The sequence below is a fragment of the Oryza brachyantha genome, chromosome 1 (assembly GCF_000231095.2).
Source record: "Oryza brachyantha chromosome 1, ObraRS2, whole genome shotgun sequence".
Lineage (NCBI taxonomy): Eukaryota > Viridiplantae > Streptophyta > Magnoliopsida > Poales > Poaceae > Oryza > Oryza brachyantha.
The window spans coordinates 10214896-10239262 of NC_023163.2; the positions used below are offsets into that span (position 1 = coordinate 10214896).

Consider the following 24367-nt stretch of genomic DNA (forward strand, 5'->3'; position numbering starts at 1 on the left):
CAAGGTCAGTGAATGCAGATGCAGTAAAGAAAAGCCATGGAGGAAATTTTGGAGGAGTAAATTTTAATGGAAAAGGCCAGCAGGTATAACTTTGTGTTATTCTTGTGTGGTTGTTTCTCAGCTTAGTTTATACGACAATATGAGAAATTAGATAAGTGTGTATTTTTCCATGATTTGTTGGCCAATTATGAATGAGTTCAAACTAGTTGTTAGAGTTTGTTCATATTTCAGCATGTCGGATGGTGGGGGTAAAGACTTACCTCCAGGGTAGAACATTGCCATATGTGCTACTGGTGTTGGTACTAATCTCGACTTGTAATATATGTGTTTCTATTCGCTACGATATGGTGCAATTTATGATACTATGTTGGCTACAATCTATACTAGAAATGCTAGTTGTGTAATATTTATCTATGTTATTTCTAAATGTTGTTAAAATTGTATCCAATTTATGGTAAAGTACTGTCAGTTGCTTTCTAAAAATTCAGTGTTATGTTAAACTAAAGCAGGAATAAACAATACAAATCAAAGAGTGCAACTGTTCGGTTCATAGCAGTAGCTGATAGCAGTTGAACAGGTATACAACAAGGCCATATACTGCTTTTGATGTAGAATGGAGGGCAAAAACGGAATTGATGAAATATATAGGGCTAAAAATGCAAATTTTGAGTAAGGCTAATAATGTACTTTTATCGCTGACTGAACATCGTTACTATTGTTCATCCAAAAGAGGGGCAGATTGTGGCTTTAGTTCAGAAAATCATAGGCAAAAATAAAAACCTTGAAAAACACGGGCAAAGTCAATATTAGACATCAAAGCAGGGGAGAGAATGAAATTGTCCCTTAATTTATCCATTTCTGAGGTGTACACAAGTAGGTTCCATGGCAATAAATACATATACTCAGCAAAACACAAATATCGGAAGTAATTACAGAGTTTGTACATCACCACAAAATAGCACACCAAATATCTTTTCGCTGTGATATAATCAACTTCTTCAAAATATTAGTACACAAGAATTATCATATATCTTAAACTTCTACTAGGGCTAATGAATTAGAAACACTTGCATGTATATATAAATGGACCTTCTTCCCCTACTAGACAAAAAACAAACAAGCACATCTATATTGATTTAGTAATAAAAAAGAGTAAATTACACTGGTGCTCCATGAACTTTTGAGGTGGGTATAATCCAATGATAAAACTTGCAAAGCACTTGTGCATGAACTTTTGTAGTACATGCGAACAAAGGTCAAGATGGCACACTAGAGCTAAATTTTCTAAGTTACCGGTTGTCTAGGACACTATCGCCACTCATGGTAAGTATTCTAGTATATAAAGCTGAAACTATTGTTGCAATTTTTATGGGGATTTTCTTCAATTTAAGGATTTACTATTTTAAAGAATGGAAAGTATATATGTTATTTGTGTTGACATAAGTCGTGCAACTAGTTAATTGTAAAAAAATGATTTTCTTCTAGCTTTTTGGAGTGATACTAATTAGAATTTGCATTGGTTTGCCGAAAGAAATTTGGTATTCGACATATGATGTTAATATGTCAATGCTAGATTTATATTGTCAAGCTTATGTTTAACATGCCACCAACACAAGCTCTTCTTATATGCATTTCTATGTAACGTTCTAATCAATGTCTTACTTTGCAAGGTTAGTCATGGTAGATCAGTAGACTTAGTCCACACACACTACGCAGGTTCGTGTAGTCAAATAAGCATTTATAAGTATATATACTAAATTGCATCAACATCTCAAATTCATCTACTGAAATAAACATTTTATAAGTTAATGTGCTAAATTACACCCATTTCGACTTATTCATACAAAAAAAGTAGCCGCCAAGTTCACTCTCACAATTTAGAAATTCCCACATGAATTTCAAAAATAAAGTCCAAGAAAAATACAGTGTAAAATGTGTAGCACTCAAAACAATAAAGAAAATTGAAATAAGATTCCACATAGAAAACTATTTTATAAAAATCAGAAATTGGAATTAAAACTAAAATAATATATGTTGAGACAAGAGTTCAGGTATAGATATAATTTAATACATCTAAAATATAGATTAAAAATAAATAATATCAAGAGAAATATTCTGGAAAAAATAATATCTATAATTCGGATTAAACAATAAATTTTGGAGAAAAGATTACAATTTAGAAATACTTGAAGTATAGATAAAAAATAAATAGTTAAGATAAAGATCCCATAGTAGTATAATTTGCAATATCTTAAGTTCTAGTGCAAATGAAATATTATTCAGAAAATAGTTCTTATCGGATTACAATTTAGAAATGTTTTAAATATGGATAATTAATGAATGATTTTGAGATAAGAGTTCATGTTTTTACTTATATTAAATGGATGTTCTCCTCGGAGCCCCACATATAGTTTCTAAGATAGATGAACATAACTTAATCATCTAATCTACATAAAAGTATAACTAATAGTTGAGATTTAATCCACAAACCTGTACATATGTGACAATGGAGTTCCCAGAGTCTAAATCATGAGCAGCAAAAATAAAATAATATATGAAAAACCAATAATAAATAAGAATTAAGAATGATGGATATTTTATTGTTTAAAATAGATTATAAATTGTTACGAATATACATTATAATATGTTATTTTTAATACCAGGGAGAATGTCATAAAGATCAGATAGTTAGAAGATGTCAATAATAGCGTAAAGATAAGATGTCACTAATAGCGTAAAGATAGTAAAAATATGACATCAAGTTTATATATCTTTTATTTGTTTTATTATTAAGAGAATAATAAATATCCAGCATACTTGCTTTATGGACATTGGAATTTTGCTTTATTAATCAGAATATAAGACATATAAGTTTACTCAAGTTAGGCTGGTGTTTAAAATTATATTGCAGTTTTAAGTATTTTCTGACAACAAAAATGTGAAAGTATATGCTATCATACAAAAAAAAATTATAACAATGATAGTTGCGTAATTTGTACAGACCACCATGCTAGTTATTTATGTCAGAACTAACAATTATAAATGCCATAAAAATATTCATTACTCGTACACTTGAATCATGGTCCCCTACCATGCCACTGTAGAAGTCCATCCGTAGTCTATGTGTCACAACGTTTCTGGTTTGAGTGTACCTTTGCTTCTCTAATTAATTAAACAAAGGACTACATAATGAAGAAGAGTAGTAAATTGTATATTGCACCAAGCCGCCATTCATTTTGTAGGTCAAAATTAATAAACTGCTCCTGTTCATTTTCGATCAACTATTACTAGCAAACCTATCATAGTGGTTTGAAACAACCGCACGTTTTCGTCGTGAAAGACTTTTTGCTTTGCTATATATCCCAACAAAGCAGAACAAGAGAGAGAAAACAGAGTGAGATATTACTTTTGAATTTGTGTTTGACACTGTGTCCTGAAGTACATTACAAAGTCGTTCTATGAATCTAACCGAATGGCCATCGACTGAGGAAATGCATAATTTTCATTCACCGTGTGCATCTTAAAGTAACGATCGATGGACGATGATAACATAACGGATCAATCTAAGTTCATTATCATTTGTCGATCGTACAAACTAATACATAAAATATTAGAAAAATGAGAAGTTGATTAAAAATAAGAAAATTTTGATGATGAAATCTTTCCAAAAAACATATGAATTGAACTTACGAAGCATGCTACAATAGTTTATAATAATCAAGTAAAAACCTAGCATTTGTAATGAATGAAGCAACCATGAAAATAATTTATAAGTAAAAATTTTATATCTAAGCTACGAATCTTGAAAGCCAATACTCCAAGATAGTTTAAGAGGAAAAAACAAATTTATCTCCACAATTAACTTTTAAAATTATAATTTTATGTTTTGGCTTACACAAGGAGAGAGAGAAAATGGTCGGCAGAGTAGTCGATCACGACATAGGATTTCTGGGGACAGGGTCACAACGACATATAGACCTGGCTAGCCGACACATGATCCTCAAAGAGTCGGATTGATGAAAAATTGAGTTGCGGACACGTACGCCAACTCAATTCTATCGTATATGCATTTAATATATTAATCTTTGACTTTGCATGATAAGGCCACATATAGACCTGGCTAGCCGACAGGATGCACATGCATGACAGTGGACTTCAGGAACGTGCGCACACATCAATATCACCAGGTCCGAAGAACGGTCTCGCAAAAAATATTCCCTACAACAAAATGGTCCTTGTGGATGACCGGCTCTCTAAAATCCAAGTGGACCGTTAGCTAGACAATATGTGACGAACGGTCCACCTACGAAAACTTATTATCGAAAATACAGTCAACAAAAGAACTGCCTAAAAAAATAATGGTACTTTCATAGGCAGGCTACTGGGAGGTCCCTATGAAAAAAAAATTCAGAGGCAGTCTGCAAAAATAAAATTTTAAAATAATACATATCTACACCTATTTTTTTATGTGAAATGGGATGAAGGTGATTTTATATGAAAATTATAGGTCTTGACAAGATTCATAAAATTGTAGTTGATAATCTTTTATTTGAGATTGTTCAAAGGCCCAAATATTCATTATAATATGCCAAAATTATTTTTACAAAATCTCACATCTACATTTTAAACGACCTCTGAAGAAAAAAGTGCTCTACATTGGTAATTATTACCTTTTCATTTAACGTTATTTAAATAAAAATATAACCATTACGAGTTTAGAAAGGTGAAATTAAAAAGACAGTATTTTTTCTATGTGTTTGATAGTGTGATGTAAGTATATATGCGGGTGAATCTGATATTCGTGAGTATGCATAGGTGCTTTCTAAAGATAAAAATATATTTCTTGTTTTGGCACCTAAAATGTAGAAAAACGATGATGATTGTGGCACCTGCTACTAGGCAGCTATGTTCTACATAGAGATGGCAACGAGTATACACCCGATAGGTTCCCACACCCTATAGCCACACCATTGAAACTAAATTCGTCCACGAAAATACCCACACCTGTCTGGGCACAAAGTTCCCCCATACCCGCACCCACACGGGTGATGGGTACCTGTTGGGCAGTCCAGCATGGGCCGCGCGGTTTGGGCGCTAGCTGTAACGGTTTGGAAGGGACGGCGGTCGAGTACACCAGCGTGCCGCCGAGCAGAGAGAGGGAGGCCACTAATGTTGCTGATATGTCCCATGCAGGAGTGCCAACATGCCGAGCAAGGCGAGAGGGCCGTGCTGGCGCGCGGTGTGCCTGTGAAAGAGCGCCGGTGGTGGTGCACCGTCAACAAGGGAGAGGAAGGAGTCGAAAGAAGGAGTCGAGTACAGACTGGCTATCTACCACCCACCTAGAAGGAAGATGGAGTAGGGCGTAATCGGCGAACAACTAGTTGACTTATTCTGAAATTTGTTTTATACCTATGGTTTCCAACATCTATGGTAGTAGGCATAGGGCCATCTTCATACTCACAGTATTGGCCGGCCCACGGGTATTTTGAACCCACGGGTTAACGGATTCAGGTATCGGGAGAACGTATCCGCACTCGTGATACCCGCTAGGTGAAGGTTTTTTCTGTTAACATATCGGTGAGATATTTGAAACGCACTCGTTCCTAATAGAGTAAAAACCCAATAGGCTTTGGACACGGGGCTCGTTGCCATCTCTAGTTCTACCCGCTTGCGAAATTTAGTTTTGATCAGCCGGAAAAAATGGTTCTGTATAAGTGATTGCAGATATTTTCATCGGTGATTTGGTATTTCGTTCGAGTTCCCATCGGTGTGTCCCACGTGTCTAATTCCGCCTCGCAGTGCACCAAAACTCGCGACGGTTTTTTATCTATAAAGCAGAATCCCAGCAGCGAAGAAACAGAAAGCCGTCCACGCAGTGTCCATCTCCGTTTTTATGGGCAGCCGGCCAAAACATCCCCGACATATCACCATGAAAGCTGTTTCGACGTCAACATGAGTTTGTGTCCTCCCTGTCCCGGAACTATAATTGCTCGATGCATCAGTTATAATACTCCATCCGTTTCATTTTATAATGTAAAATTTTCTAATCTTATCTAGATTTATATAGATATTAATGAATCTAGAGATATATACAAATTATATATATTCATCAATGGATGAATCTAGACAAAACTAAAAAGTCTTACCATATGAAACGGAGGTACTATGTTTTATCTATCCAGTGGCGCATGTTTAGATTGAATGTACTAATTAAAGACATGAAAATCTAGAGCAAAACTATATCTGTGGTTCGTCCATTGCCCTAAGGGCACTCCCAATGCAGTACCAAGGATAGATTCTATATATCTCCATTTATTGCATTGCCATGTAAGCAAATTGCTGATGTGGCAGGTCATTTATTGAAGAGAGAGACACAAAAATGAAGAAACTAGTTCTAGATTGAGACCTAGTGTCTATCTACGTAAAACAAGACTACATGTGAGAGAGACAAGTGGGACATGTGATAATAAGATACAAAAGTTGAATTGTGGAATATAGTTTCTTGACACGATATCCTAGAGTATAGAAACCAATATAGTTTGTAACATTGTGAGTGCCCTTGCTCGCTAAAATGTCTTTATGCACTCGTTGCTTGTTATTCTCACGTGCAATTCCTATGTACTTGCGCAGTTTACTTCAATCATTTTTTGTTATAAACACATTGATGATTGTGATGCCCTTTGTTGTCGTTCTATCCTGGGCATACATTCTCCAATTTGTATTCCCTATTATGCCCTCTTTCATATGACACATTACTTAAATGAATCGAAGCCTTTGTGTCATTCACTTGTTTTGGTTATTGTTCTCCCGTGGAAATGCATGGACCGGCAAAATGCTGCTCAAAAAATTTTAAATACACATTTTATTTCCTCAAAAAATTTTGCATCACCACTCAACCTTATAAACTACTTTTCGGTTTGTTTTATACCCCAGGTTATAAAAATACTTTTACACTTCAATAATGGTGTCATCTATACATGGCTCTATAGAATTGCAAGCTATATAGTTGTTGACGCTGAAAATAGTAATAACGGTCACACACGTAGGCCTGGGAGTTAATCTTACGGCACTCCAGTGCATGACATAATTGTTAGAATTGCTGGGCATGCCAGTCAATTTGATCCTGTGACTGACAAGATATAACATAGAAAACAGTTAACCCCGAAATCGCTATCGGCAGGACATCCGATACCGTCTCAAGACCCTAGCCGATGAACTAGACGATCAGCTTTACAAGAATTTCAATCATGATAGCATGCGTAAATATGCTCAATCGGCTGAGTCAGAAGCAAGATAAATACCAAATAGACGAACCAACCAATTAATCTGAAAAGATCGGACTCAACCGAGATAGTCTTAAGATTAATCAGCCGATCGGACCGATTCAGCACTTATCACAGATAAAATCGACAGCCGATAGGAGACAAAATATGGAATTTAATATAAACTGGAACACTATACTAATTACTAGCATAAAACAATAATAATCAACCGCATACATACTCATACCAGATCTAGAAGATCGAACCTAACCGAGACAGTACAGATCTAGATATAACAATGTACGAAATCAACAAAGTATTGCATCACACGAGTGACATGATAGCAAACTAGCGTAATCTATCAATTTATTCGTTAAACCCAGCCGACCGGATAGATTCCTACCAGTAGATCACACTGAACATACATAGATCGGACCTAACTAAGACAATATGCGATCTGGTATGATATAATCATAGAAATATGAAGATTGACGGATCTAACAAATAAATCAACACATTACTTGGGATAATGTTGGCTAAAACTCTACGATAAACCCTCACGAGCCCCCCATCTAATCTGATAACACGAACCCAGCCAAACAGATTGATCGGACTGAACCGAGACAGAATCAAGTTGACTAGAGTCATGCTCACAAATCAAACAGAAGAACTCACGAGGATTTGATCGAGAACTACTACTACTTCAAGCCAAAACAGATTAAAGCAGTAACAAAACTCAGCCACCGATCAACCCGGCAGGACGTCAGACTTAGCCCGCCGGTCAACCAGGCAGGAGATCGGATAAAACCGAGAAGGTCCTGTTCTAGTTGATCGATGTGTTTTGACAAACATAAACTTACATTGCGAAGCTGACAAACCGCGCCAAAAGCCTAAGCAAGTCAAAGATTTTGGCAATGCGCCGAAGTTGATTATCTGAAGATGATTTTACTATGACCCTGGGCACACATATTTATACCCTCGGGTGTTAACTAACCTAACCGGATAAGAATCTGTTACTAACTACCATGTAGTATCCGGACTTTAATTAAATATAAAAATCCTAAACAAACTCTAAGATAAATCTTAATTAAATTACGCAGACTTACAACTAACACTGAATCTATCTGTAAACTCCAGACCCAATCGGACTCCACTTCCTGTCCGATTCGGACTCTATCGGCTGCATCCATACCGCTTCCAATCTCCTACCTCTAGACGATTTGCCCTTTCTTGTCCGATTCAGTCTTTAGTTGTGTTTCAATCCATAACGGTAATTTGCCAAAATCTGGCATAAACACATGCCCTCTAATTTCGAAATAATTCATTGTTCCGAAATTTCTTCTTTTGTAACCGATTCCGCTATCGGCTCCCCTTGTTGCAACAGTACAGTGTAATGATCCCCCTGTTTTAGCGCACTGTGCTAACGGTCGTCTTCCCGTTGGCTTACTTCATAAGCTTCTTCTTCTTCTCCCAGACTTAGCCATTCTCACCATGGCCCTCTTCTTCCCTCTCGAGCTCTTGCGATTCTCCCGCGTGCTCTCTGCTTTCGCTGCACTCAACTCCCCTACTAGGAATCCTCACAGCTGTCGAGGCGCATTTCCATCCTATGCTCAGGAATCCCGCCGCTCGGATTGCTCCATTGACTTCATCGCCGTGTTCCACCGCTCATCATCATCAATGGCCTCCCCAACTTCGTCGCCCAACATGCCTTACGAGATCCTAGAGGTAAATCTTCTGCCCTGGCTTCATTTTTGCTTTCCGCCATCGGGTACTCTGTTTTCTTCGCCTAGGGTTTACTGTTAAAGCCTTCCCGCTCAATCATCTGATCGTTGATTGGCCATTTTCGTACTACCTTCTTTTTAGCATCTTAAAAACCAAATTATGATCACTAGCCCAAACCCTAGATTTTACTTCCTTGGACCCATGGGGAACCCTAATGCCACAAAAATCATCTACTCTGAAGCCAATAGAATACCATTTAAAAACGCCAGATTGAATACCTCCGATTGGACCCAATCCTTCAGATCCTTCCCCACCTCTTTGACTGGTTGGAGAGATTGGTATAATCGGCTTCATAAGACATATGTTGTCTAGAGGGAAGAATTGGATATCGGACACTGCATAGGGTTGAGATTATCAGAGATGGAAAAGATGAACCCCTCCTTGCAGCTGCCTCTTACTTTTGGTCTGACGCCCTAAATGTTTTTGTGTTCGGCCACGGGATACTTACCCCAACCCTTATGGACGTACTAATTCTAACCGGCCTGAACATTATGGCTCCCGTAAATCCTTTGAATCTGAGAAGAAACTTCAGGCATCAGCTGCAAACCAAGAACATTGGAGGCTTGTTGAAATACATCGAAACACACCGCAAGGACTCTGGGACAGCCGATCATAGGGAGCACAGTGCCTTCCTCAACCTTTGGTTAGAGTAATTTGTGTTCTGTGGGCAAACCTTAGGCCCTACTACTAATATGGAAACGCCATACCCCTCGGTCAGTACCTCCTTGGGGCAGTCTATCACATGCTGCACCAAGTGTCCTGCATGCTATCCATCGGCTAGCCGGTTGGTCATATTGCTGGATACTGATGGTTTCTTCAGCTGTGGCTTCGGCTATACTTCTCTAGGGTTTTAGAACTATCGGCCTTCAACTAGCACAGCTACCCTTCTTTATCTTAGTTGGAATCAGAGCCAACAGAGACCAGGAGATGCATGTCATATGGTGAAGTGATCTCCTCTTTCCCTGGTCACCGGATGTCAGCAGTCCTTCTAGCTCATATCTTCAAGTTGTGCTATCTCGGACCAAACCCTAACGCCTGCGTTGGAAAATTTTGATTTTGCCGTCACCCCCTGCCTGCTACCAGTTAGTTTCTACTCTGGACAATTGGCCCGACCATCTTATGAGTTCTATCACCCGGCCGTCGCACCTCGCCAGTTTGGGTGCGGTAAGCTTCCTGCCGATATGTTCTTTTTTGGTAAGATTGAGATGAGGGGCCAGCTGACTTCGGCTTTAGACCTTAACAAGATCAACAAGATGGCCGAAGTAATCCTGTTTGGGTGGATGACCTCATTCGACTTTGGAATCACTGTCCTGGATGCTTACACTGGCTGGTGGGAAGAACTGCATTAGCACCTCTTCTCGGCTGCAGTTGGTTTTTTCTATAATCGGATCGACTCCGATTATGAATACTCTGATTCTGAGGTAACTTCCCAATTTCGTTATTTCACCCCTCAAATCTTTTGATTTTCATGCAGTTACTAACTTTTCACTTTGCAGCCTACCCTTGCAGTCCCTGCCATCAGCAGGAGTGGTATGCTGATCGAGTATTTGACATCGACTCTCCCAACCTTGGGTCATGGCGCCCCTTCCCCGAGCGAATACATCAAGAAGTTTTCGGGGCCACCCAGTCCAATCAGAACACCTAAGCGAAGCAAGAAATCTGAGAGGGCCCCGAAGAAAAAACTGAAGATAACTGCAGAGGCCATCCACATGGAAGCTACATCGGCTAATGTGGATGCTGCTATTGATGCCACAGCCGACGAGTATTCTGACACCGAGGCCAAGCAACAGGTGATCACCCTTTTCTTTCTTTCCCAGTAGGTAATCATTTTCTTCAGCCGATTCATCATTCTATCTTACCGGTTGCTTTACAGACTTTCCTTTCCAAATAGTCACCTGCCAAGCCATCAGCTGATGCTGCCCTCGTGCCGATCGAGGTTGCTGACCCGGCTCATGTTGCTGACGTGGCTGCCTGCTCCAGCAAGCCCGGCTCTCGTGCCCACGGCAGTCGGCCCAACTCTGAGGGCTGGCACGAAGAAGAAAATGGTGGTCCATCTACCTTTGCGGCGAGCAACGACTTCAGCACAGGTAATTATCCGATGACTTTTCTGGTACTGGGATCTGCGTCTGTGGTTAACACTCGTCCCTTGCATCGTGTCAGCTTCCTATGGCCACCGATACATCCATGCCACCAGTCGATCCAACCTCGGATGTTGTGCCGACGACCGCACTTGCCTAGCCGGCCGACCCAAATTCCGTAGCGTAGGTAAACTCCTCCACCATCTGCTATCCCATATTTTCCACGTTTCTCCTCACTTGTCGTCTTTATCCTAGGACTTAGGCGACTTCTTCTCCTTCGATATCGGCCAATACATTGGTCCGCTTGAAGCTGAAGTCGACACTCCTGCCACCCTGCCTGCCGACCTCTAGGAACTGACATCCTGGTCAGATTGGACTACCCGGTCAACACGCTGATCAACGATGCTGGTCCGATCAGGTCAAGGATTGAAGAAATACAAGACAAGTTGCCCGACGACTTGATAGACGCGATCGCCCCAGTGGGCTACATTGAATCCCATCGGCTTCCTGTGCTCCGAGCCCGCCAACGGATCACCGATCGTGCCTCCCAAGTATCAGCTCAGGCGAAGGTACAAGCTGATCGGGACAAGGCTGCATGTTACCGAGAAAGCCCAGCTGGACGAACTTCAATCGACTCCGCCTAGAATGTCGGTCGTTATTGCTAACTTGAAAATGCAGAAAGCTGACTTAGAGGTACAGCAGGCCAGAGTCATGGCGAGTCTTGTCGCCGAGGAAGAAAGGTTGGCCAACCTGGCATCAGCGACTGCTACCCAAGAGCAAGACTTGAAGTCGGCTGTCCAAACCGCCATTTATATCCGTCGATCCCTGAAGGCAATCCCCGATACTGACGCTGACGACTTAAAGATTATCCCAGACGCCGATGATATTCGCCTGCATGCGATTAACGCCTAGAAGAAACATTTGGGCTTGTAATTGCTTGACTTTGTCTCCGCTATTCGCTTGTAACACCACTTGGTACTTTTCTCGGCCTCGGCTAGCAGTAATATAACCCATGCTTTTAGCTGTAATTGACCCATTGTTGAGAGATATGATCAATTTGTGTGGTAAGATTTTTGGTCTAAGGGCGTTGTATTAACACCGGCCATCTTAAGGCGATACTTAGCTGTATCGGCTTTTGCGATAATCGGCATAGCCGATCACAAATTTATCCATACACTCGGGTAGTACTTTAAATATTTACCGTTCAATGCTCTCCCGAACACCTCTCCATCTAGACCATGACCAAATTGAATGGGTGCTAATGGGTGTCGAGTAAAGTATCAAGAAAAACTCTAACCCTGTGATGGTTACGCATAAGCGCAAGCTCAACAACAAGAAGCTTGGTCAAAAGAGAAAATTGAACTCAAATGAGATCACAAGTACCAGCAGCTCTAAGACCAAGTTATATATAAAAGGTACTTTAAAAATTTAGATTAATCTATTTTTTTAATTTTTTATAATTAATAATTAATTAATCATGTATTAATCATTTTTCGCTCCGGTTAACGAACATATACTGAACAGAGCCTGAGTATGTGATCTTTACAAAAAATAGTTCCTCTGTACCTTAAAAATATGGTATAATAATTGCTTCTTGCGCAGTTGTCAAACACCTGCGTGAGCAAATAAAAGTAGCTTTTGTATTCTTTATTTGTAGAAAGATTTTTTTTACTTCTTTACACATTCTAAAATTTTGTGGACTTTTTTCATTTTTTGTGTAAAATTTTGTTATTCTTTTACACTTTCTCATTTTTGTGTGTGCTTTTCTACACAATCTCAAATTAATTTTTTTGTGTTTTTCTCTATACAGAATAATTTGTGTAGAAACTTTTGTATTTTTCTACACATTCTTATTTTTGAGTGTTTTTTATAAAATCTAAAATTTAGTTTTTTTACACAATCTCAAATTTCTTTGTGTTTTTTCTTTGATATTTTATTTTTTATAATTTGGTTGCATCAAATAAAAAACAAAGGGAGTAGGACTTAGATAACTTGATTGAAAATTGCACAACAGAGTTTCAATTGAACGTTGACCGTAATTTACTATTTTTATTTGATGCATAAGTTATTTTTAAAAGCTATTTTAATTTAGACAATTAAAGTAAATTCCTCTCTTTCCTTCTCGTTTTTTTCTTGCTCCCATGCTCTCTCTTCTCTGTCTATTTGTCGCACGCGGGGAAGGAGGCGGCAAGGGAGGCGCCGACCGAGGCCGGCGGTGGGGCGAGCGGCGCAGGCACCGGAGGAGCCCGAGGTGGAGGCAGTAGGGCGTGTGTTGTGGCAGCATACGCAGGGGGTGCGGCCGGGGCTGGCGGCGGCTTGGCCAAGCGGCGCCAGCGTAGGAGGACACGATGGCTCGGGGCGCAGGCGGTGCCCGGTCGGTGGGGAGGCCACACACACGGCGTAGGGCGGCTTTGGGATTAAGTATGAAGTATGTTTGGCTGATGACCTATTTGGCCTAGCCTGCAATGAAGTGCTCCGTTTATCCCATTAATTTTTTTATATACGTTTGACTATTTGTCTTCTATAAAAAACTTATATAACTATTAATTATTATATCATTTTATTTATTGCTAAATATACTTTTATGTATATATATGACTTTACATATTTTTTTAAAAAATAAATAAGATAAATGGTCAAACGTATATAAAAAGAGATTTGGTCTGGTATAACAAAAAGTATCTGGAGGTACCGGTTCCTCGAGTTAGCAAACCGTTTCCCACCATTGGATCTAGCTGATTAGGACATGCACTGTTAGATCTAACGATCAGAAATATTTTGGTATCGCGAGGTATCGGTATCTCGAGTTACTTTTTGTTGGACTGTAGCAAATCTCATATAAATAAATCAATGTTATCAAACATTTTGGGATGGAGGTAGTATACTTTTTGGCCTGTTTTCACACAGTTATATACATATGTATATATATATATATATTGGGGCCCCTTGTGTTTATGGGCTAGGGCATCGCCCTTTCCGCCGTGGCCCAGGAACGGCCCTGGGCGGTACCGCCAATGCTTTTCGGTGGCTAATGACGTCAAATCGCCAGTCTGGTTTCTCTCATTCTCTGCAGTGGTAGCCTACTGAGTCGCTGATTCGGGAGAGAGATTGAAACTTCTCCGCGGAGGGAGAGATGCGCGAGCAGATGGCGCTCCTCGTGAGGGAGACCCACCGGCACAATCAACTCTTCGCTGCTCCAGAGCTGCATCAGCTCCGGCGCCCTCCGGCAAGGCAAGTCAGTCCACAGCAGGGTCGTCATCGCGCCCGCAATTTCTCCGGACCTGCACCTTTGCACCAAGCTCATCATCTTCTACGCGCGGTTCGGTGACGTTGCCGCCTCCGCAAGGTGTTCGACGGAATGCCGAGCAGGAGTGTCCTGTCCTCGACAGCCATGGTGTCCGGCTACGTCAAGAATGGGCTCCCGTGGTAGACGCTGGAGTATGCAGCGCGCGCTCATGGACATGCACCCGAGGTGAGGGTCGGTGGAGTATGCGCACCAGCTGTTCGTGACGACGGGGAAGAAGGATGTGGTGCCCTAGCTAGAATGCCCTGATCGGGGGATTTGTGGAATGTGGTTATCATGGCAATGCGCTTGGATTGTTCTTTTCAATGTTGAAAAGACGGTATGTAGTCCCTCCTTTAGCTTAAACGACCTTGGCATTTTCATGTTCTTATACTAGGACGTATTGGGAACCGGCGCTGCCTCCCCTGTTTGCGCGTGTCGCGCTGCTCCCCTCCAGTGGCTGGCGCCGATCTCCGTCCGCATTCCATGCCTCACCCGCACTTCACCACGCATCATCTTGTTCATGGCGTATCCTGTTTAAGTGGGATCACATCCTCTAGTCAGCGTGGCAATTTAATCCAGGATGATCGTAGGATCTGTTAGACAAACATTTGTAGCATTAACCGACGACGGATGAAACAACCAAGATGGGCCCACGCGTGCAAACAGAAGGCCGCGTGTGACGACGTACGTACGAAGACATAAAACAAATCTGTATTTTTATAGCAAGACCGATTTGAGAAATACCTCAGATACCACAACGACTATACCACCATGCATATAACATCGTCTACGAATGGCCAGTCGATCAGTGGGCGGGTCGGTTACGCAAGTGACAATCAGATCACGTTGTATGTAAATGACTGGGAAAAGATATGATCTGAACACTATGTGATATATTTAGATTATATTATTAGTTTTCTAATATGATTTCTAATCATTTTCTTTAGGACTCTTTGATTTCTTTCTTATATATCTTTTGTAAGCTGTATGGGAGATGTGTGATGGCCAAGTGTAATTCCATTTGTTGTAATAATCTCTACGCAGTGGTTATTGCTGGTACCTATGGTTTTTCCGTGTGAAGGTTTTCACGTTAAATATGTATATTCATTGTGTATCTATTTTCCTAGGTATTTTTTTATCATCATTTAAAAAATACCTCAAGGTATTATATCTATCAGTGTACAAATTTAGTATCTTAAGTTATCAAAATTTTACGGTAAACTTATTGGTAAGTTAAGGTATGTTCAAAGGACGCTAAAAAGGGCCATTTTCCTAACATGACTGTTCACCAATAAACTACCCAACGAGTCTGAATTTCTGAAACCTTACTTTAGCAATAAAAATTATGGTTCGGTTGTCCAAATAGTACCCTTGTTTACATCGTTAATAAGATCATTCAGGAAATGTTTACAATAAAATTTGATTATCTATTTCGCTAAAAAAATCTAAATTAATTAATCACCTATAGGCTTGTAGTTAATCTACGAAAACCACGATGACAAACGCCACATGAGACGCAGTATTCATTCAGAAATATGCCCAGTGCAGGACCCGCTTGTTCATCGATACCTAGCCGGACAGCAGCCACCGAAGCTGACACAAGCGATGCAGCGGCTACTACAAGCAGAAAGATTGCCCAAAACTTGAGTAGGTTGACGGCCTGCTCCAAGTGGGTTCGCGGGTTCGCCCGCTTACATCTTACATCCGTGCTCTCTCTGTTTCAAAACAAATCAACTTTTTAGTTTTTAGATAAATTTTTAACTCTTCGTCTTATTAAAAAAAATTTTATGATTAATAATTTTATTTTTATTAGATGATAAAACATGAATTGGATTTTATGATTAATATTTTTTAAAAAATTTCTTGAAATTTTTTTAAATAAAACGGATGGTCAAATGTTTGATAAAAAACTGAAAAATTGATTTATTTTTTGGGATGGAGAGATTACGTGACATCATGTATAGGAAAAAAAAACAATCTGTATTTTATAGTAACACCGATTTGAGAAATACCTCGAATACCACAACAACTATTCCACCATGCATATAACGTGTACAAATGGCCAGTTGATCGGTAGGCGAGGCGCGTCCGTTACGCAAGTGAGAATCAGATCACGCCGTACGTAAATGACTTGGCGGAGATATAATCTGAATTACAAATATGCAATATATTTGAATTATATTATTTGTTTTCAAATATGATTTTTAATTTTTTTCTTTAGGACTCATAAAGTTTGGTAATAAAACTATGGTCTTTTGCTATTAAATCTCTTTGATTTCTCCTTTATATATCTTTTGTAAGCTATAAGGGAAAAGTGCGATGGCTCATTATGTTTTCTTGTATTGTAATCATTTCCTTATAGAGACCGTGGTTTTTTCGCGCGAGGGTTTTCACGTTAAATCTGTATATTCATTGTGTATCTATTTTCTAACAGTTTTTTATTATCATTCCAAAAATATCTCGAGGTACCTATTTTTTAATGTACAAATTTAATATCTTAAAATATTAAAATTTTACAGTAAACTTATCGGTAACTTTAAGTTACATTTTAAGGATGTTAAATTAAAAAAGGCCAAAACTACCGAATAGAACCCTTGTTTACATCGTTAATAAGGATCATCCAGGAAATGTTTACAATAAAACTAGATTATCTATTTCGTCCAAAAGAATATAAATTAATTAATCACTTATCTACTCTTTTACTCTTTAGTGCACCAATAGAATTTACTTATGGGACAAATTCAACGGCTGATATCATGTCATTCAAATCAAACGGTTTCCTTCTATTGGTGCTCTTTCCTTTATTAGCCTGTTGTATTTCCCCTTTCCCCTCAACCTAAAACATGCATCACGCGATTGACGCCGTCCACCACGACACCGCCTCGCCGCGCCATCCGACCACGCGATTGTCCCCGGCGCCATCGCCTCTTCATCACCTCCGCCGCGGCCTCGCCATCCCCGCCGCCGCCGTAGCGAGGCCATCACCCCTGCCGCCGCTGGCCTCTCCATCGCTGTCCTCTCCATCCCCGTCGCCTCGCGGTCCCCGGCGCCGTTGCCTCGCCATCATCCCCGCCGTCGCCACCCTCTCCATCCCGGCTGCCGCCGGCCTCTCCGTCCCCGCTTTTGCCGAGCCGTCCCCGGCGCCGTCCTCTCCATCCCCGTCGCCTTGTGGTCCTCGACGCCATCGCCTCGCCATCACCCCCGCCGCCGCTGGCCTCTCCATCCCCGCCGTCGCCGAGCCGTCCCCAACACCGTTCTCCTAGACCGTCAACAAGCTTGCCAAACCCAAATGTCTTGCAGGACCCAACTGCACAGCTGCAAAATTTTCCTCAGTATCAGCATTCATCTCAGCCAGCAGCCACGATATTTCAACATGGAAGTCAGCCCCTCAGTGCTTCTTCCAGGAGATTTGCTCCGGTCCAACAAAAAGTATCTCGAGGTACCATATTATTTCTCATCAATGGATTTAGTTGAGTACGATGTGTACTGTTAGATCTAACAATCAGAAACAATTTGGTACTGCGAGGTACCGGTATCTTGAGGAACTCACTGTCTGATCTAACGATCAGAAACAATTTGGTACCGCGAGGTACCAGTATCTCGAGGTACTTTTTGTTGGACCGTAAAATTGCTCTTCTTCCAGTGTTCCCCCTCCACCGCTTGCTACCTCAGGAAGCCTGATATCGCAGGTTCAACCCCCATTCATGCCACATCACCCTAGGCCACCAGCTATGCCAGCAAGTATACAACAACTACCATTGACAAATCCACATCTTCCTCAGGTATTTTTCTTTGCTTCTAAAGGAGCATTTTGTAATCGATGTTCTGTTAATTTTATAAAGTAAAGCAGAAGTGTCTCAGGTACTCCCTATAATTTCACCCGAAGCGTTTCCTGTTATTTTTGTCCTTTAAAATATGATTTTCAGTAGGACTGTTGACAGTCTTTAGACAAAGGACTTATCTGAAGTTATAAACATATGTTTTTATTTTTGTGAAATTGCATTGAGTTTTTGCACAGAATTTCTGAACTGTTATATAATTATCGTGTGCTCAAAAGTACAATGCTTCTTGCTCTGCTGCAGCTCACACCCGATGTTGAGTCGGCTCTTCTGCAGCAAGTCCTGCAATTGACACCCGAGCAGTTGAGTTTGTTGCCAGTAGAGCAACAGCAGCAGGTGATTCAGCTTCAAAAGATGCTCTCGGCTGGTAAATAGCACCATTTCTGTTGATCAAGCTATACGAAGTTGTGGACAAAATGGTACATTGTGAATGAAGAAGAAACTGGACAGATATCCAGAGTTGATTTGGCCAAGCCACACACAACACTTGTAACTTCCGTTGTTGGCATTTCTGGGCCATAGCTTGTTCTCATGAGCATTCTTCAGATATTCTTTGTACGGTTGGAGATAAAATATGATAAAGAAAGATGTGAAGAAAGGCTCGTATTGTTCATCACTCATGTATCATTATTGGCAACATGATAGTTCATGCTATAATATTACATTATTTTCTATGCTAGCAATGTATAAGTGACAGTGTTCCAGTGATCTATGTGCCTAAGAACATGCTATGATGCTAATGATTTATCTTTCTATGCCAAGTCCATCGTCCCCTATACACAGCTTCAGTTAATTTCTGGGTGTCACTAACAGTCGTTGTTGGTAACACTGCATTTCTTCTGTTGAAAGTCTGAACCATTCGGAACTGGACCTATATAATCTGGGAAATTAACATATGATTTACCTGGAGAGATAGACCTCCCAGCTCTAAGATATTTACCTGGAGTATTGAGTAGTCTACTACTACTATGAGATATTTACCTGGAGTATGTAGTAGTTTGTCTACAAGATTTTGTACAGGTTGGTTTTTTCATATTTTTATTGATGTGGAGGGGGCGTTTTTGTGCTTGCCTTTTCTGGTTAAAATTGGGAGTTGGAGTACTATTCTGGTTTATGGGTTAAGTATTGTATGTCCTGTTTATGTTTCATTTATTTTTGTTCTGACTGCATTTTGCAGATCTTATATTTATAGATTTATACTTTTCTTCCATTCGAGAGTTTGATTAGTAGAACTCCAAGAATTCTTGACTCTTGGTATCTCTAGATCCAAAAATACTTTCAGGTGAAACTGGGAGTATATTATGGTTTATTTGGTGATTATCTTGTTCTGTCAATTACATGGTCAGATTTCATCAAATCCATTTTCTGCAGTATAAAATAGAGTGAATATTTTGCTTTCAAGGTTGACATCAAAGCATTTTCTTTTATTATTCATAATAGTGCATAACATTCTAATTTACAAATAAATGTACGAGAGCAACTCCAAGAGAATGACCATCTCATTTGCTATAGTTAAATTTGACAATTTTACATAAAAATTGTGCTCCAAAAGAATGACTATATGACTTGCCATGCCATTTGAATGACTAAACTTGAGTGCTCAATGGCCAAATCTAGCAACTCATTCCCCCACTTGCACAATTGCTATCCGTGGGTCCCACGTGGGTGGGATCCACTTGTCATCCTCTCCTTGCCAGGATTTGGAGAGTGGGGATAGATAGTCTCTTGGAGATGCTATATGAATTCAAGTTGCCAAAACTAAAATGAATGGCTAAATTATGATTTAGAGAGTCAAAATTTAGCCATTCTCTTGGAGATGTTCTGAGTAGATGTCTATGAGCTGAGGATTCATTGATACATCTATTGGCATGCCAAGAAAATGAGTGTAAAAGCAACATGCATGTTGGTGCACGAGATATCATTAAGTGTATTGCTAATGCTAATGATATATATATACACACACGTACGATCATACTATTTACATGTACGATCATACTATTTGCACTTTACATTGTAATATTTGATATATATATAATTGTATTTTATATGATAATAAATTTAACAATTAATATAGTTAACACCGTAGCGTTAGCACAGACACATTACTAGTAGGCTTGTAGTTATTCTACGAAAACCACGATGACAAATGCCATATCAGACATAGTACTCTTTGAGAAATATGCCCAGTGCAGAACCCGCTTTTTCATGGAGACCTAGCCGGACAGCAGCCACCGATGCTGACACAAGCGATGCAGCGGCTACTACAAGCAGAAAGATTGCCCAAAACTTGAGTAGGATGACGGCCTCCTCCAAGTATGAGACACCACTGGTGGCAGTGGCCGTGCGTTTTTCCGGCCACTGACGCAGCGTGAAAACGACACAGAGAACTAGAAGCCCCGAGACAGCGCAGGACACCGAAATGATCATGCACCTGGAGACACCGGACTCATCCATGGAGGCCGCCAAGTACGCCGTGCCGACCGCCGCCGCCGCCCCTGCGCCGAGGAAGATAAGTCCGCTTCTGTTGGATTTAATCGTGTCCACGGTGACAACCGGGCTGCCACGGTCGATGTTAAGGCTGAACCAGAGCAGCCCAGGGACAAGCTCCGGCATGAAGAACAACATGACGTTCTCGCGAAAGAGCTCAGCGGCCATGGCGTGGACAGCCACGAGCAGCACCACGAGCGAGGTCTTGCGGAGCAGCTCCGACCCTTGCCGGACGCCCGGAGCGACGCCGCCGTCGGCGGGCAGCCGAATCATCATCAGCATCAGCGTTCCAAGAATGGTGCTGAGGAAGAGGAGGAACTGGGAGACGGCGAAGTTATCTGGGCTTAGCCATCCCGTCATGGCTAGCACCAGGTACGGCCCTCCCGACATCGGCATGAGCTGCTCGGCTTCCTCCCATGCCGTCTCGCCCTTCCTGTCGTCGTCGTCTGTGAGGACAGCACCTGTACTGCCTGAGCCCGCTGCAGCGTCGCCGTCGCCATTGCCGCGGCTTTTCAGCGCACTGCGCAACGTAATGATGAAGCCGAGCGCGACGAGTGGGAAGAACACCAGCACGATGAACCTCGCGTTGATGATGAGAAGCGACAAGTAGGATTCCACCACCATGATGGCCGTTTCGATGTACACATGGATGTTGGGATAATAGTTAGGCTTCTCGCCAGGACGACGAAACTGATCGAAATGCTTGTGTGGCAGGTCATCAGCAACATAGGAGCGCAGGTACGTGTTGCCGATCAGAAGCAAGAGAACAGCGAGCTTGATTACTTGGACGACAGCGGTTTGGTCGCTGTACTCCTCGGTCGCTCCTAGATTCAGAAAACAGCCGACGCCTGGTATGATGTGCTGCAGAAGCGGCGAATATGAGGACGTGCGGCTTGAGTTCTTCGTCTCCATATTAATCAAGACTGATGTACGTCTAGAAAAATTAAAAAGGAACAATTAACACAAATTCCTCTTAAAGCTAATACTAACCTATGGAGACCTACAAACAGAATTACGCGATGAACACAGCCCAATCTTGAGTTGTTGACATACACAGAAAAGGGGTCGATCCAATAAAATCACCCCATATAGTTACGTACTGCAGTCTTATAGGCGTACTAGATTTGCCAGGTGCATGGTCCAGTACGTAGATGACGAACAGAAAAGCAACATATTGCATACCTTGTCCAATTTGATTTTGAGACTCCGGATCGAGGCGTCGGGAATTCTGCCCGATCGAAGCTAAGCCCAGAGCCTGGAATGACGGCAACCTCTTCAATTCGGGATATATATGGAGGTTGGAGACTTGCGCTATTGTGGTTATACATAGATGGATGTAGGGAGGTGTGAGCCTATATACTGCACAGATGGTGGCAGAGAGGGGACAGAGCAGGAGACACAAGTTTGCTTTCAAGCAGTAATAGAGAAATTAATGACCAGGTCATAGGTGGGTGGTTGCAACTTGCAAACCATTGTGGTCGAAGGTTCGCATTCCCATCCTGTCTCGGTTTTTCTCTGGGTGGATTCTTACGCCAACCTCCACTCCACTTCGCCTACTCTCCATGGCCCCACGAGTGTGGGGCCTTCTAGTTTGGCAGTATAATTTTCCTGTGGATCTGTAGCTTCCCGAAATACTAAGTTATCATATTTCTTGTTCTAACCGGCAATTTCCACGGACGACGGATTCAAATGTCGCATTGGCAGATCAAGGACAACACCGGAGAGCGTATTCAGAAACAAGGTAACGGATGGATTATGTTGGTAACCTTTGGCTGTGTCCCTCTAGTAGTATCTATCTAAGTATCAAGAGATACTAAATTTTACGTACAAAATAGTAATACCTTCTGGTATCTTCTTAATAATAGTAAAATTACTACTTGCATGGCTTTTCATATAGAGAACGACAGAGGCTAAAGATCAGAATCAGACACTTATGAAGCTTCGTGGTTACCTGGTTTTGGCTTTCGGCACGTTAAATAACAAAACTGATTTGAAGTTATTTCCTTGTCCATTAGTCATCGTTTGAAGCTTCGATGGAATTACAGCCTCATCATTTTCTATCTGCTTACAAATCAAAATTTAAATTTTTAACCATAAATTTAAAGTTAATTTTAGCATTTATTATAAACATAGTTTATCTTTCGCCTTTTGCCCATAGATAACTAAAAACACGTATATAAAAATTATATTTATAAATTATTTTCTATCTATAAATATGCAATTTGGTTTTGTTCCTACAAAAAGTCAAATAATGACTCTCATGATGTTGATCTTTTCCCAACCTTTATTACTTATCAGGTTCTCCGGCGGGCAATAATTTGGCAATGACTTGCGTCCAGTAAACCACATATTACCATCAATCCATATTTGGTGCAGCTTAAAACATTACATGCAGCAGCATTAGTCATTTACATGCAGCAGCATTAGTCTATTCCACGATACAGTACAACATTAATCGTGTACTACTTCAGTCTATCTATGTAACACCCTGATTTTTGGACCGTTAAAAACTAATTTTATAAAAGCCTATGAATGAAAATCTCAGTTCTTTGTGCGATGAAGGACATAAGTGTTGAATACATAAGCACATACTGATTTAGTTTATTTTATAAATAAATCATGATATTAACAATGTAAATTACGATAATCACGTTGTACGATCTATACATGTAAACTTCACAGTAAAACATGAATAAACCGAATATAACAAACATACTAAACATATACCAAGTGTTCTGGTTCTGTTAAAGATCTTGTTAAAAAGAAATAGCGTGCACCATAGGAACAACACACACGGTACCTGATGTTTTCGTCAGCGCGTAGTCCTCGAGCGTAAAGGAAGACTAGCCATTATGGAAGAATAGCCAGCAATCGCACAACTCGCTACAGAAAACCTTATCACCGCCTTCTGCTAGTGTAGGACATGAAAGGCGAAGATTCAAAGACCTGCTCTCTCGATCCCCGGTACATACCAGCGAGTAGGACATAGTAGATTACAAGCGACGGTGTACTAGAGAGGATGAGGCAAATCCCTAATTTGTTTTGCTATCTGGCTTTTCCGACGAGACGCTGGCTCAGTTTATTTTGATATAACATGATGCATGATCAGGGAACCTTCACGATCTTCACTTCACGTAACCGAGCTGGATAAGTTGCGCCATGTACCAGATTAATCAGATAAAAGCAAACCAAATTGTAGCAAAACAAATTAACTGTAAAAGGAAGCTGAGTATGCACAAGGACTAGGAACAAATTTGGCAGACCATTTATGTGCTTGCTAGGTGATGTGAGCGAGTGCACGTGTGTTCCTCTTGTTCTCTCCACCACACATGCCTTAAGTGGCTAGGAGAGCATCCCTTATAAGACCTCACTCTCCTAGAATAGGTAAGATGGTACTAAACCCTATTGAATGCCATTCCATGACGTGGACTTTTATTTGTAGTCTTCCAAAGAATTAATCTTTGCTAGCCATAAACCCTTGTATTGCACGACCAATATTCTTATGAAATTTTAATAATGGTTGCAGTACATTAGTTATTAAGATTTTTATTTGATGTATACACTTTGTTTTAAATTTCAAAAGGTATATAGTTTCACAAAAAACTCTAATTCCATATTTAATATTTTATTCCA

General features: G+C 40.6%; 1 protein-coding gene across 1 annotated transcript; it reads left to right on the top strand.

Moving 5' to 3' along the window:
• The first annotated feature begins 17646 nt into the window (after positions 1 to 17646).
• LOC107304988 lies at positions 17647 to 19002 on the top strand. The gene is made up of 3 exons (XM_015841184.2): positions 17647 to 17847; positions 18098 to 18190; positions 18491 to 19002. The coding sequence occupies exons 1-3, from the start codon at positions 17698 to 17700 to the stop codon at positions 18620 to 18622; spliced, it is 375 nt and encodes a 124-aa protein (XP_015696670.1). The 5' UTR covers positions 17647 to 17697; the 3' UTR covers positions 18623 to 19002.
• Positions 19003 to 24367: the final 5365 nt, after the last annotated feature.